This window comes from Narcine bancroftii, chromosome 11, assembly GCF_036971445.1.
Source record: "Narcine bancroftii isolate sNarBan1 chromosome 11, sNarBan1.hap1, whole genome shotgun sequence".
Classification (NCBI taxonomy): Eukaryota; Metazoa; Chordata; class Chondrichthyes; order Torpediniformes; family Narcinidae; genus Narcine; species Narcine bancroftii.
The window spans coordinates 44,811,691-44,826,674 of NC_091479.1; the positions used below are offsets into that span (position 1 = coordinate 44,811,691).

Sequence of the window (14,984 nt, forward strand, 5' to 3'; positions counted from 1 at the left end):
ATTCATAACATTGCCGTCAGATGCTACTGCACATGTGCGAACCTGAGTAACTCTTTGTTCTAAAGGCTGTTTGGCATCCTCTTTAGAGGGCTCTACCGATGTAATATTGAACTCAACATCCGAAAGCTGTACCTTTCTCCTGGGATCCATTTCAGGCTGAGTCTCGATGTCTTTCCTGTAGGTAGGCTCCAAAACTTGAACTTTTGGAAAATGTAGTTTTTTGATAATCTGTTGTCGTTTTTTTTTTGCTCTTTTCCACCAATTTTACCATCATAAGTTAAATTAACAGCACTGAAGTTATCTAAACTTTTAAAGAATTTTAACGGGCATTTCTAGACAAAACATTAAGATAGAGTCAGGAGAGGACTGGAAGGCACGTCTGATCCTTACGCCATCTTGCCACGCCTCCCCGTGGCCCTCATCATGCGGAGAAAGGTAAAGACATTACCTGGGACAATAGGATTTGGAGGCGTCCAGAAGGCCAAGGACGCACTGGCCAACACAACCCTTGTGGTACACGCCAGGCCAGAGACACCCACCACTCTCACAGTAGATGCTTCCTGCACAGCAGTAGGGGATGCACTGGAGTAATTCATCAAAGGGGAATGGCAGCCCCTGTCCTTCTTTAGCAGACACCTCTGGCCACCTGAACTCAAATACAGCGTCTTTGACTGAGAACAATTGGTGCTGTACCTGGCAGTCAGGCACTTAAGGTATTTTTGGAAGGTAGACAATTCAGTGTCTTCATGGACCAGAAGCCATTATTTTTTGCCTTCCATAAAGTGTTAGACCTGTGGTCGGCCAAGCAGCAGCGACTCCTCTCATATGAGTCTGAGTTCACTACAGACATTCAACACATCGTGGGTGACGCATTGCCCCATCCCCGCAATCAAGTCTGTCCAGGCCCTGTCCCAGTGAATAGACTACTTAGCCCTCGGCAGGGGACAGCAGGATGACCCTGAGATCCTTGCAAGCAAGACAGCAATGTCCAGGCTCAGGCTAGACGATGTTAACATCGATCCTGGTAAGTAGACGGTCCTCTGCGACATTTCAATGGCAAACCCCACCTCATCGTGCCGACAGCATTGAGGTGGCAGTTTTATGATGAGGTGCACAATCTGACGCACCCGGCCATCAGTACTGTCAAAATGGTGGTCAATCGGTTGGTCTTGCTGAGCCTCCAGAAACAGGTTGTCAGTGGGCCAAGGCCTGCACACTCTGCCAGATGATCAAAATACAGACATACGTGAAGGCACCATGCCAGACATTCGAGCCAGCACCACATAGGTTCAGCCACATCTACAATGAGATTGTGGGGTCACTACCGGCCTCCCGCGGGATGAGTTACCTTCTCACCAAGATTGCCTGCTCCATGAGGTTCCCCGAGGCGGTCCAGCTGGCTGACACAACCACTTGTGTCCTCCATTAAATTGGAAGCGGTAATAAATATAAAGGAAAGTTTGATAATAAATGGTCTCCCTTGCAGTTGGGGTACAATGTATTTCTTGAGATCAGAGGAATCCTGGAGCCAAGACAAAGTGATCCTGTGTTTCCCAAGGATTTGATTGAGTTGTTGGGGTAGTTGTAAGTGGAAGGGCCGAAAGGTCTCCTGCTCCTTCCACTGCCTTTGTTTTCTGTCTTGCGATGCTGATTGGGTTCTCCTGTGTGTTCGCTCGCCCGCTCGCTGATTGGTTGCTTCAGTTGCGCGAGCCAATGGGTTGATTCAGTGAGGCCGCTATTGGATTGGATGCTGAAGTCTGGTTGGATTGATGGGCTGTTTCGCGAGCTGATTGGCTCTTGCTGTGAGGAGGCGGGACATTGGCGGCGGCGTCGTCTGCTCGGGGTCCGTCGCGTCGCCGCGGGCCTAAAGGGAAGAAGTTGGCGGCAGCGCCGGGACCTTCCTCAGCCACGCGGTCCAGGGAAAGCGGGCGACCCGCAGCCCGCCGGGACCCACCCGGGAGCGGCCGGTACCAGCGGGGTGTTTGGGTGGAGCCGAGGGGTCGGTGCAGGGGGCGGGGAGGGGATGGGGATGAGGGAGAGGGAGGGGTTGGGAGGGGCGGGAGCCCGGAGGGGGCGGGGCAGGTGAATGAGGGAAGGGGGCGGGGCCAGGCAGGGGTAAGGGGGAGGGTGAAGGGGGAGTTGTAGGGTGAGGGGGAGGCTGGGCAAGGAGGGGAGGGGAGGGAAGGGGAGGGGGAGGGGAGGGCAGGGGGGGGGAGGTGGGCGGGGGGGGGAGGAGGGCAGGGAAAAATAGACATAAAAGGGGAGGGTGCATGGAAATAGTTAATTCATCTTTTGAAATGTTTTTTGAGCTATGATTGTTTTCTGATGTACGCGCAGTGTTCAGAATTAAAAATTTATTGTGATGAACATGTCAGAAAATTTGTCATATTGTGGCAATAATACAGGTGCAAATATTGATCTAAATTACATTTTAAAAAAAGAAATCCATTTGTGCAAAATGAAGAGTAAGTGAGGGAGTGACTGTGGTTCCTTGTCCATTCAAAAATCTGATGGCAGAGGGGGAGAAGCTGTGTTTGTACCATTGGGTGTTCGTCTTCATGTTCCTGGACCTGTTTCCCTGGTGATCACAGTGTGAAGTACGCCTGGTCTGGGTGGTGAGGGTCCTTGAGGATAGAGGTTGTTTTCTTGAGACTGCCTCTTGGAAAAGTCCTTAATACATGGGCGAAGGATGAAAGGGGAAAAGTTTAGTGGAAACATGAGGGGGAGCTTCTCCACACAAGGTGGTGGGAAAGTGGAACAAGCTGCCAGCTGCATGAGGAAATGTGAGCTCAATGTTAGCAATGAAGAGTTTGGACAAGTTCAGGGATACGAGGGAGATGGAGGGTGATGGACTGGTTGCTGGTCAGTGGGACAAGGCAGAATAAGAGTTTGGCACAGACTAGAAAAGCTGAAGGGCCTGTATCGGTGCTGTTATATTCTGTGAATCCATGGAGTGATGCACTGGGTCGTACATCTACAACCCGACAAAACTACCATGGTGCCTGCACAAAAGCACACAATATGCAGCACGTAATGACCAAATGAATCAACTAAATAAATATATGTAGAGGGCCAAGCGGGCACACAGCCCACGTTGTGAACCGTTGGTGACGCAGTTCTCCGACGTCGCGCAATACCATAAAACAGACCACTGGGCACTCACCCATTTAATGGACCACACGTGCACGGTGCTGCATGCCGAGGAACAGCACGTTGATCTGTGGTGTCTTCTACGGGTAGGTACAGGACATTCACAGGGCTTAATTTAAACCTGCTGGTTCCATGGATCGATAGCAAACTCTTAATAATGTCTCACCATGTCTCATTTGGCAGCCTATAATATACCCTCATCCTTCTTATTTTTTCATTTTACCCACACTGCCTCCCTCGATGAGCCCTCCTTTATCTTTCTCTGGATTCTAGCTGTTGTAAGCCAAGAAACATTTTTGTAAATCTTCTCTGCACTCTCTCCATCTATCTATATCCTTCCTTTGACAAATGAGTCCAGAACTGAACACAATACTCCAAACCTGGCCTCACCAATGCCTTCAACAGTCGCAGCATCATTTTCCAGCTGTACTTTATGCTATGATATATGCCATAACCACCCTGTCTACCTGGCAATCCACCTTCAAGGAACTCTGTACCGTAACTCCAAGATCCCTCTGTTCCTCTGCATTCCTCGATGCCCTCCCCTTAACTGCATATGTCTTAGTTTGGTTATTTTTTCTGGAATGCAGCACCTCACACTTGTCGACATTAAATTCCTTCTGCCATCTTTCAGTCCACTTTTCCAAACAAACCAAATCCTGTAATCTAAGAAAACCTTCCTCACCACCACCACTCCCCCTATTTTCATATCATCTGCATATTTGCTTACCCAGTTAACCATCCCATTTCATTCCCTAACCACAGATCGAACATTGCCCCCCCTGTAGTGGGCATCTCCACATACTGCTGCAAAAAGCAGTCCTGAACACATTGTATAAACTCTAAGCCATCCTGCCCTCTCACTGACTGTGTTTCCCAATCGATGTTAGGAAAATTGAAATCCCCAAACAACACCACCCTATTCCTACTGCAGATCTCAGCTAATTCCTTGCACATTTGCTCTTCTAATTCTCCCTTCCCATTTCCCAGACTATAATGTACCCCTATAATAGTAACCTCACCCTTCTTATTTTTTAGTTTTACCCACACTGCCTCCCTCGATGAGACCTCCAGTCTCTTGCCTGAGCACCGCTGTAATATCTTCCCTGACAAGTAATGTGGTATATAAAAGAAGTCTGTAAAGTTTGAATAAAGCAGTCTTGTGTTGACTAACATGGGTATGTATATGACTTTAGTAGCTGTACCGAAGTTGCCGCCAGAAATGGTGAGCCCCGAATGCAAAATTCAGCCGAAGCTTGAATCTCCAGTGATCATGGACACAACGACTGCAGCAGCTGCCACCACGGCTGCAGTTAAACCAGGTTCTGCCTATTTCTCCTGGAATTGACTAGACATGAGCTTTTAAATATGGAGGGCCTGGGTGACAGGGATGCATCTGATCTAATGAATGAGATGCTCGTATTAGCAGATGGCCATTCTCATTGTTTACTTTTTGAGACTCTATTCCTGTCCAAACTCCCAGGTCGTGTCGCAATACCAATCGTTAACATGGATTTCTGCCATCCCCATGATGTAGCGTGGGAGGCTGACAGGCTCGATCATACTGCAATGCAATCATCTGCTCACAAACAGCCGCTTTGATCAGTAGATCCATCTCCTGTGTCCTACAAGCCTCCTATATCTGCAGTTCAGTTAAAAAAGGATGAATGCACTGACAGGCGGTGAGAATGGTGTTTTTACCATCGCCAATGGGGAAAAAAGCACATAGATGTGTCCCGCCATTTATCTATTAGAAAAAAGGCAGGAAATGAAAAGAACGGCTGCCAGTTGGGGCCTCGGCATCTGGCACAAGTACCGACTGGCCTATTGTATCTTCAAGACGACGCTAGTAAGTGCAAATATCCAACCAACCTATTTTGAAAAAAAAACATAAATAACAACACTTGGCTCTTCAAGCAGCAAATGGGGCTACAATTCCCTGCTTTAGCAAAGGACGGGTCACGATTGGGAAAGGAGGTGTGACATTCCGTCGGAATTGTGTATTGTCTTCCGTTGCACAGGTCATTTTGGGTGCAAATTTTTTAAGGTCCCATGATTTGCCAGTAGACGTGAAGTGGAGGAAATTGGTCATTCCACCACTTTGAAAACATACCCACTGGTATGCAGCAAAGGGAGAATTTCCTACCTCGGGATGCATACCCCGCACAAAGATGCGTATGCTGTCCTGCTCAATGAATTTCCCACCATTATCTCCTAATTTCAACACCTCCAAAACAGACCAAGGTGTGTCCCATTACATAGACACTTCAGACCTGCCGATTTACGCCAGGGCTCATCATCTTCCAACTGATTCACTGCGGCAGGCAAGGGCAGAGTTTACTGCAAGGGAGATATTAGGCATCATTCAGTGCTTCAACAGTCCTTGGGCATCACCGTTCCACACGGTACCCAAAAAAACAGATGGATTGAGACCCTGCGGCAATTACTGTAGGCTCATTAACTACACCCAACAGATACCCTCTCCCTCATATGCAACATTTTTCTGCCCATCTGCACATTTTCCATGTTTTCTCCAAAGTTGATCTTGTCAAGGGATACAGTCAGATCCTGGTCTATAAGGATGACATTGTTACCCCTTTTGGGCTTTTTGAATTTCTTAAAGATACCATTTGGGCTGAAGAATGCCACTCAAACTTTCTAGCATCTTATAGATGCTTTGGGCAGAGTTCACTTCCATCTACTTGGATGACGTCCTCAAAGCCAGTCAAACTGAACAGGATATAACCAACTGCATTTAGGCTGTCTGTTCCAATGGCTGCAGGAATTCCATCAACCATAGCAAATAACAATTTGGCAAGTCCACCATCGACTTCCTGGGACACAAGATCATGGTCAATGGTGTATTTCCCTTAACCATCAAGGTAGAGGCAGTCTGTGCTTTTCCAACACCTACCACGGTTCAGGGCCTGCAGAAATTCTTGGGCATGAAAAACTTCTTCACCGATTCATTCCAGCAGCTACTGACATTCTTCGACCATGGTTTCCGATCCTCACCACAAAGCACAGGGATGATCCCTGGAGAACAGAGGCAGAGGTTGAGTTTGCAATGCCAAAGATGCTTTAATCAACGCAGCAATGCTCCCCCATCCTAACCCCGACACTTCCTTGACATTTAGTCCTGATGCCTCGAGTACGGCCCTGGGTGTGGTTCTTGAGTAGTACGTCGATGGCCATTGCCAACTCCTCATGTTCTTTTCCTGACATCTTTGGCCATTGGAGATGAAATATCGTGCATTGTATCAAGCCACATGGCACTTCTGATTTGTTTTGGAGGGTCGGCATTTCACTGTGTTCATAGACCACCAGACGCTCGTTTTTGCCTTCAGCAAAATAACGGATCCATGGCCGGCAAGACAGCAGGGTCACTATCATATATTTCAGAATTTACCATGGACGTGCGCTATATTTCTGGTAAAAACAATGCCGTCACGAATATTCTGTCCAGACTGACTGTATATCATATTCAGCGTGACATTGATATTCTGGAATTAGCCAGTGTCTAGACAATGGACCCCGATGTTCAGGCATACAGTACGGCCATTACTAACCTGGACATACAGCAGGGGGCAGCACAACTGGGTGGCCAACCTTACTTCGTGACATGTTTTTGGGCTACACTCGACCAGTGATTCCACCATCTTGGAGGCAACGTCTTTTTGACCAGATACACAGCTTGTCTCATCCATGCATCAGAACATCTGTCAAGCTCATGTCAAATAAATATGTATGACATGGACTGAAAAAATGTGTCGCTCAATGGGTTTGAACATGTACCTCCTGCCAGACTGCCAAAATTCAGTGCCACATTAAGGCACCTCTTCAACCTTTCCCATCGGTACGCAGGCAGTTGGAACACATGCATGTGGACCTGCTTGGACCATTGCCAGTATCTCAAAACATGAGATACATTCTAACAGACGTAGAATGTTTCACACGCTGGCCAGTGGCCGTCCCTTTGCCATCCAGTGACACTGAGACAAAGGCCAGAGCATTCATCTTCAATTGGATGGCTAGATTTGGTTTCCCGACCCACATTTCTTCAGACCGCGGAACAGAATTCACCCACGGTCCAACGGCTTTGTGGATGTTTCCACCGGCAACTGAAGTCCGCACTTAAGGCCCAACTCACCGGTCTCAATTAGGTTGATGAGTTGCCCTGGGTTCTATTGGGAGTGTGCACGGCTCCAAAGGAAGATAGGTCTGCATTGTCCGAAGAGATGGTTTATGGTACGGTCCTTACAGTTTCATGGGACTTTCATTTCACAACCAACTCTGATCTGAACATCCTTCAGCAGCTTCGACATGGTGTCGCGATCAGCAAACCTTTTCCTAACCACTGGCTTGGATCCTCTAAGCAGAATGTTCCCCCACCACTCCTGGATATTGATTTTGTTTTTATCCCAGGAGTTCCGTTACAATGACTGTATGAGGGTCCTTTCCACGTGGTGAAGATAGATGGGGTTCTTTATACTTTGGACATTGGTGGGCATTCACAGCTGTTTAATGTGGACAGACTCAAGCCTGCCCATGTGGATCCCGCTTCACCTCTTCAGTGCCCCAAGCCCAGACGGCGAGGGGGTCCACCTCAGGTGCATGCAGCTGGTGTTTCAGTTTCTGGCGACGGGTTCTGGGTGGGGGTGGGGGGGGTTGGTGTAGCAGCTGTCTAGTGGGCTGAGTGGGCAAGGTTCTTTGGCGGGTGCGTGAAATCATAAGGCAAAGAGCTGGGTACTCATCCATTTAATTGACAACCCTCGCGTGGTGCTGCGTGCCAAAGAATGGAACGCTGATCTGTGGATTCTCTTGCCGGAAGGTGCGGAACATTCACAGGGCTTAATTTAAACCTGTGGTCCCGTGGATCGGCAGCAAACTCATAATAATGTTCCACCTTGACCCATGGAGCCCGGGACAAGCTGTAAATAAAATAAGCCTGTATAGTTTGTATAAAGCAGTCTTTTGTTGACTAACCTGGTGTATGTGTGTTCCTTTAGTAGCTCTATCAAAGTAGCCGCTACATATATAAATATTTTGGATGATTATCCCACTTACAAGATACTTTTCATCCATCTCACACCCTGTGGGAAGAAACTATTCCCCAGCCTGGCAGTCCTGATTTTGATGATGGACGTGGTTAAAGATGCTGAGCACTGCATGGAAATGGTCTTTGTACAATTCCTTGAGCCCTATTTGAACAACACTCCCAGTAATGTCATCGTCAGAAGAAAAGGAGACCCCAGTGATCCTCACAACTCTTTGCATCATTCCTGTCTGATGTTTTACAGCTACTAGACCATCCAATGATGCAGCCAGACAGGAGAATCAACTGCGCTCCTGTGAAATTTCAGGATGAGAGCCGTTGGCCTTGACCTCCTCAGTCTCCTTTGGAAGTGTAGGCACTTCCTGACCAATAAGGAAGTGTGATTGTTTTGTGTATTAATACGTGTGCTGTATGGATGGGAATTTTACGTGATTGTATTGTCTATTCTTGCTCTTTAACAATCTTTAGTGGATAGAAGTAGTCATTGTACTTTAGGATGTACAATCATGTACAGATTATCATTAAATAGCCATTTGGCCCAGATGTCTATTCAGTCCAAGAATACTTTCGATCACAGGCAGATTTTGAACAATAACACCATTCATTCTGCAACAACTGCCGCTTAATTTTGCCAGTTGTTCAATGGCAAGCTATATAGGAAAAACACCATGTCGACTCTTCTACCTTAAAGGAGTAATTATATTCAAATGGGCAGTAGATCAAGAGATGGAGACAGTGAAATCAGACAGAGGTGAGTGGCTGCTTAAATTAGAAACATTCGTGTTCATGCTATAGAGTTTAAGGCTGCCCAGGAGGAATATAATGTGTTTTCTTTAAGATTGTTTACCCTCACCTTGGTGAAGGATGGGGCCAACAGAAATGTTGTTGGAAGGGTTCGAGAATTGATATGGTAGGCCACAGGAGGCTCAAGTTTAGATCCACAGAGCGCATGTGTTCAGCAAAATGGCCACCCAGTCTCTATTTGGACTTGCTGATATCGAGGTCAACTGAGTCAACCATATGTAGGAGATTAAGTTGGATGGGGTGCATGTGAAACACTGCCTCAACTGGAAGGTCTGATTGTGGCCTTGGATGGAGGTGAGAGGATAGGAAGGGACAAGTTTGGCAATTTCTGCGGTTTCAATGGGAAGTGCATCAGGTGGTGGTGGGTGGAGAGGAAAGTGCCGTCGAGGGAGTCACAGAAAGATGTGCCCCTGTGAAAAGAGGATCTGAGTGGAGCAGGTTAGAGGATGGTGCTGAAGTTGGAAGTGTTCAAGGTTAACGAGTCAGATGTGGCAGCTGATGGGTGGTAAGTGAGAAACCTGAGGGATTCTGTCCTTGTTCGGCTGGAGAGGAGGTGGGGTAAGGGCAGAAAGAGAATTGGAGATACGGGTGCAGACTTTATCAAAGACAGTATGGAGAAAACTGCATTTATTGAAGAAATAAGACATTTTGGGTGTCCTGGAGTAGAAGACCTCATCTTGGGACTGTTACAGGCCCAGAGGACCCCAAATCCTAGCAGCAATAGGAAATCACCAAGACAAAGGGATACTTTAACAAATGTTGTTTTTAATTGTCCAGGCCTTCCAGCATTTGAAATGCCTCTGAGGTCCCCCTTATCCTTCTGTACTCCAACTAGTACAGTCGAAGAGTCGACAATTGTTCCTCATACACTAACCCTTTCATTCCTGATATCATTCCAGTAAATCATCTCTGGCCTTCTCCAACACCAGCACATCTTTTCTCAAATGCGGCACCCAAAACTCTAATTCTGATTGAATGGAAAGGCACTTCTCCAACGACACAAACACAACAGTTAAATTATATTATGTTTTGTTGATATTTACAAAAAATTATTGAAGAGTCAATTAATAATTTTCAAAAGATGCCGGGTCCCTTTTTTGGACTATTATCATAACCTGAAGTTGCTGTGTTACGAGACCAGAGGATCCCAAAACACAGCAGCAATAGATATTCACCAAGACAAATGGTGACTAAAACAAAAGCTGATATTAATTATCTTTAAACATGAACACGATTTACACTTTAACTTATCACTATTTTAATACTTTAACTTAATTTACTTAACTTACCCCCCTTCTAATTCTAAGTGCACATGTGTGTAATGTGTGTGTAAGTTCAGAAAAGTTCTTTGGTTCACAGTCCAATCTCACTTCTCATTCCTCCAAGTCCACTTGTTGCAGTCCATTCATATACTGTGCACATAATTGAACATATATAAAGTTCACCAGGCTTTGGTGCTCGAAAGGTAAATGATTACCACTCAGGAAGGTTCTTGTTGGTTTTCGGAGAGAGGTGTGTTGTTCAGGGAAGTATTACGGTGTTTTTAACTCAACGTACTGTCAGAAATAAAACTTCTCACACATGAGTCTCTTTAAAACTGATGACACGACAAGCTTTATTTACAAGTCTGCAGAGTTGGACTCAACTGGCTTCTCACCAGTTAAGCCCCGATACATACAGTGCATTGATTTTTATACCCTTATTGTTTGCCCTTCCCCTTCTTATTAATACTGTTTTAATTGGTTAGTATTGCAAAAGCATTCTAAGTATAACTGCATTTTTAATTATCACGTTCGTTACGTACGCTGCGAACTCTACATACACTAAATTCTGTTTCTCACCCTTCTTATCAATCTTTTGTCTCCTGCATGTCTCTCACTATTACCATGAAAAGATATGTGTAAAAAAAACATATCCAGCTGAACCTTTTGTCCTTGGCTGCTAGTAAGCTCCCTGTCCGTTCTGGCTTCCCTTTTTATGATTAATCATCACATTTTAACTTAAGCCATTTTAACCTAAATTCTCTATATATAACAATCCACCCCTTTCTCTCTTTAAAATGTGTGTATTATATATATATGAATGGGGATTTTAACTCGGGGAAGAGAAACGTTTCATGATAAATTAATCTTGTGTTGAAGTAAAATTCTAACGGGGTCTCCCAGTCCCCCTGGTTGCATAGCCTGTTGGACCATGGAAATCACCAGGCTGCGTAGACAGGGAATAATACAGGGCAAAACAAGTAGGAGGAATAAAATACCTCCGATGACCCACAATAAGGTACGCCACCAGGTTCCTCCAAACCATTTGTCTATCTAATTTAATTTTGCAAAAGGATGTGAGGTTTGAACCGGTACATGGGACAAAGTACGAATATTATCAGCGATTTTTCGAATGGCTTGGCCATTATCATCAATCTGTAAGCAGCAGTTAGTCAAATTAAGCTTTCCACATACACCTCCTTCTGTGGCTAGGAGATAGTCTAGGGCCAGACGGTTCTGATACATAGCAGAGCGCATTTGACCTTGCTGGGATGCAAGTAATTGCAGGGCTAGAGCTGTTTGATTTGTAACAATTTCAAGGACTGCTTGCAAGCGAATAATGCGATTTAACATATAAATAGGAGTACGATAACCCCAGGATCCATCTTGAGCCCATGTAGCGGGACCATAATATTGAATTATGCGTTCTGGAGGCCAATCATCTCCCCATTGTCCCAAATGTACCGTGCTAGAGCAGGGCTGACGGTGTAATGTATCAAAAACCTTCACTCCTAATTTATGACCGTGATCGTGGGGTAGGAGGAAAAATTCTGGGAGGATTATTCCTAGGAAACAAGTTCCACTCCACTGTGAGGGAAGACGAGTATAAGCTTTATTACCACATACCCAGAATAATCCATTTGGGGATCTCCATACCCCCTTTCCCAAACTCTTTTAAGAACAGGGTTTGACTGGTATGGTCCTGTGATGGTGGAACTGGTACAATTCCAAAACTGAATACTGCTATTAGACAGGGGTAGGCAATTAGTTTTAAAAACAGTGGATAAGAACCAAGTCAGGGGTTTAGGAAACCAAGTGAAAATACCAGGCGAAATGCGAATCCATACAGCCTTGCAGGGACTTTTTCCTACTGGGTATTTGCCGGTTCGTGAGAGACAATAAAAACCAGAGGGGACGTTAGAGAGAGACCAAGTTTCTCTTGATCTCGTTCGGTTAGTTGTCCATATTCGGGAAATCATGGTCAATGAATTGAGGGACTCCACCCACCAAGGCCATTGCTCTGACATCCGTGGACCCCCGCAGACCCAACAATTGGTTACATTAAAAGTTCCTGCAATTTTAGTTGCAAGATCTACAAAAAGGTTATCTCCCCCAACTGCATGACCGAAACTTTCATGGTTATTTGGATGGACTCGAACTAAGTCCGGCTGTCTTAAAGGGGCAGGCACTTTCGAGTGTGGAGTGGAACTTTTCATTGGAATAGTACGCTGGTGTATGCAAAACCAGAGTCCATCAGGGCATGGTGGGCCTGAGTCACCCTTCCAACTGTTAAGAGGGAAAGGAGTGGTATTAGGAATCTGTATATAATGACCCATATTATTTCCTTCTTTTTCCACACAAGGGGTATATGGATGTTGGGTGGTATATTCTGCCCAGCATTTCTCAGGAACTGAGGTATGGGAAATAAAATTACCCTCCTTTCTTCCCCAAATGTGGTCCTGAAACAGGACCACTGTGTCTCTGCATTTCTTACATTTCACACCTGATAAAGACATAGGCAAACTAAGAAAAATCAAAGAACATAACAATAACATTGTGAATCAAGTCTTTCTGCGAAATCGCAAGGTAAGAGGTTTTTCTCCAGGAACACAAGTCCAATCTGAGTTCGTATCAGGGTCCTGAGGCGCCTCTACAGGTCCCTTAAATCTGGATGCGTGCGTCCACCCCTTCTCTCTTGTTCGTGCTGCAGCCTCTGTAGTTAAGAGAACTTGGTATGGACCTTCCCACTGGGGCTGGAATTTTTCAGTTTTCCAGGTCTTGATGAGGATCCAATCTCCTGGTTCCACTTTGTGTAAAGAAAAGTCTAGAGGCGGTGTTTGTGCCAATAGTCCTCTCTTTCGTAAATCTGTAAGAGAGCGTGACAGTGCCTGTAAATAGTTCCTAACAAATATATCCCCTTCCCCCAAGGTGGGACACCCCTCAACTGTACTCCAGAAGGGAAGCCCAAACATCATTTCATAAGGGGACAATCCTACATCTTTTCGTGGGGCAGTACGAATTCTCAATAAAGCCAGGGGCAGACACTTTATCCAAGGCATTTTAGTTTCCACCATTAATTTTGTCAATTGCATTTTTAGGGTTCCATTCATACGTTCAACCCTCCCTGAGCTTTGTGGATGCCAAGGGGTATGCAATTTCCAAGAGACCTGTAATGCATTACAAATCAATTGCTGGATTTTTGAAGAAAAATGTGGACCCCTGTCTGAGTCTATAGAATCCATTATACCATATCTGGGGATTATCTGTTCTAGGAGGAGGCGAGCTATTGTAGAGGCTGTAGCATTTATTGTTGGGAAGGCTTCCACCCATCGGGTAAAGTGATCTATTATCACCAACAGATACTTCCATCTTTGGACTTGAGGTAACTCTGTGAAGTCGATCTGGATACGTTGAAAAGGGCGTATGGCTAATGGTTGACCTCCCATGGTCCCTGTCCTCATTACCTTCTTATTAATTTTTGTGCATAGGTGACAATTCTGCACCTCCTGTTGGGCCAAGGTGTAGATTCCCTTACACACATATTCTCGAAGCACTGTGTCACATAAGGCTTGGGTGCCCCAGTGGCTCTGATGATGCAGGTGTTTTAAAATATTGCGAGTTATTTCTTTATTTAGAACCATTCTTCCATCTGGTGTCTTCCATGTTCCATCAGGCAGCTGGGTTGCGCCCAGCTGAGCCATGTCCTTTTCTTCCTTAGCAGTGAAAATGGGAGCCTTCTTTATGCCTTGTCTTATTGGGATTAAGGTCAGCAAACGGACTTCTTGTTGCATGGCTGCCCTTTTGGCTTCTTCATTAGCCAGTCTGTTTCCAATTGCTGTCGGGGTATCTCCCCTTTGATGGCTTGGTATGTAGACCACTGCTATTTCCTGGGGTAATGTCAAGGCTTCTAAAGTCAGAGTAATCATCTGTTCGTGTGCCAATTCCTTTCCTCTTGATGTAATTAGACCACGCTCCTTCCAGATCTTACCAAAGGTATGCACTACCCCGTATGCGTATTTGGAATCAGTGTAAATCGTTCCAGTTTTCTCTGCCAGTATTCTGAGGGCTCTCTGCAAGGCATATAGTTCACAGGATTGTGCTGACCAGCTTCCAGGTAGTCTCGTGGATCCTACTACTTTCCAAGTATTTCCTTCTATTATAGCATACCCACTTCTTCTCATTCCGTCAACACATCTAGCGGAGCCGTCAATGTAGAATTCATATCCTTCTCCCAGCGGAGTATCGCAAAGGTCTTCTCGGGTCTTGGTCTGAAGATCTGTCAACTCGACACAGTCGTGCTCCACCTCTCTCTCTGTTTCACTGCCGTATAAAAACTGAGCTGGGTTGCAGCTATTAATCTTTGCAAACTGTAGATCTTCTCCGACCATTAAAATGGTTTCATACTTTAATATGCGAGAATCAGTCAGCCATCGATGGGCAGTTTGTGTTAATAAAACACTCACAGAATGGGAGGTGTACACAGTCATCTTTCCTCCAAAAGTATGTTTACGTACTTCCTCTACCAACAGAGCAGCAGCCGCTACTCCCTGGATACACGTCGGCCATCCGCGAGACACTGGGTCCATCATTTTGGAAAGGAAAGCCACTGGGTGTCGCTGACCGCCTTTTTCCTGTGTTAAAACTCCCACAGCTGTTCCTTGGTTATGAGTGACAAATAGCTGGAAGGGCTGTTTTAAAGAGGGCAGAGTGAG

At 45.6% G+C, this 14,984-nt stretch overlaps 1 protein-coding gene across 1 annotated transcript in view; it reads left to right on the forward strand.

Annotated features, from left to right (window-relative positions):
* The first annotated feature begins 1,339 nt into the window (after positions 1-1,339).
* LOC138745207 (uncharacterized) overlaps positions 1,340-14,984 on the forward strand; it is a 76,373-nt gene continuing 62,728 nt past the window's right edge. Inside the window, exons 1-2 of the mRNA XM_069902268.1 lie at positions 1,340-1,377; positions 1,702-1,967. Of these exons, the coding sequence (XP_069758369.1) occupies positions 1,340-1,377; positions 1,702-1,967 (304 nt within the window). The remainder of the gene's footprint in view (positions 1,378-1,701; positions 1,968-14,984) is intronic.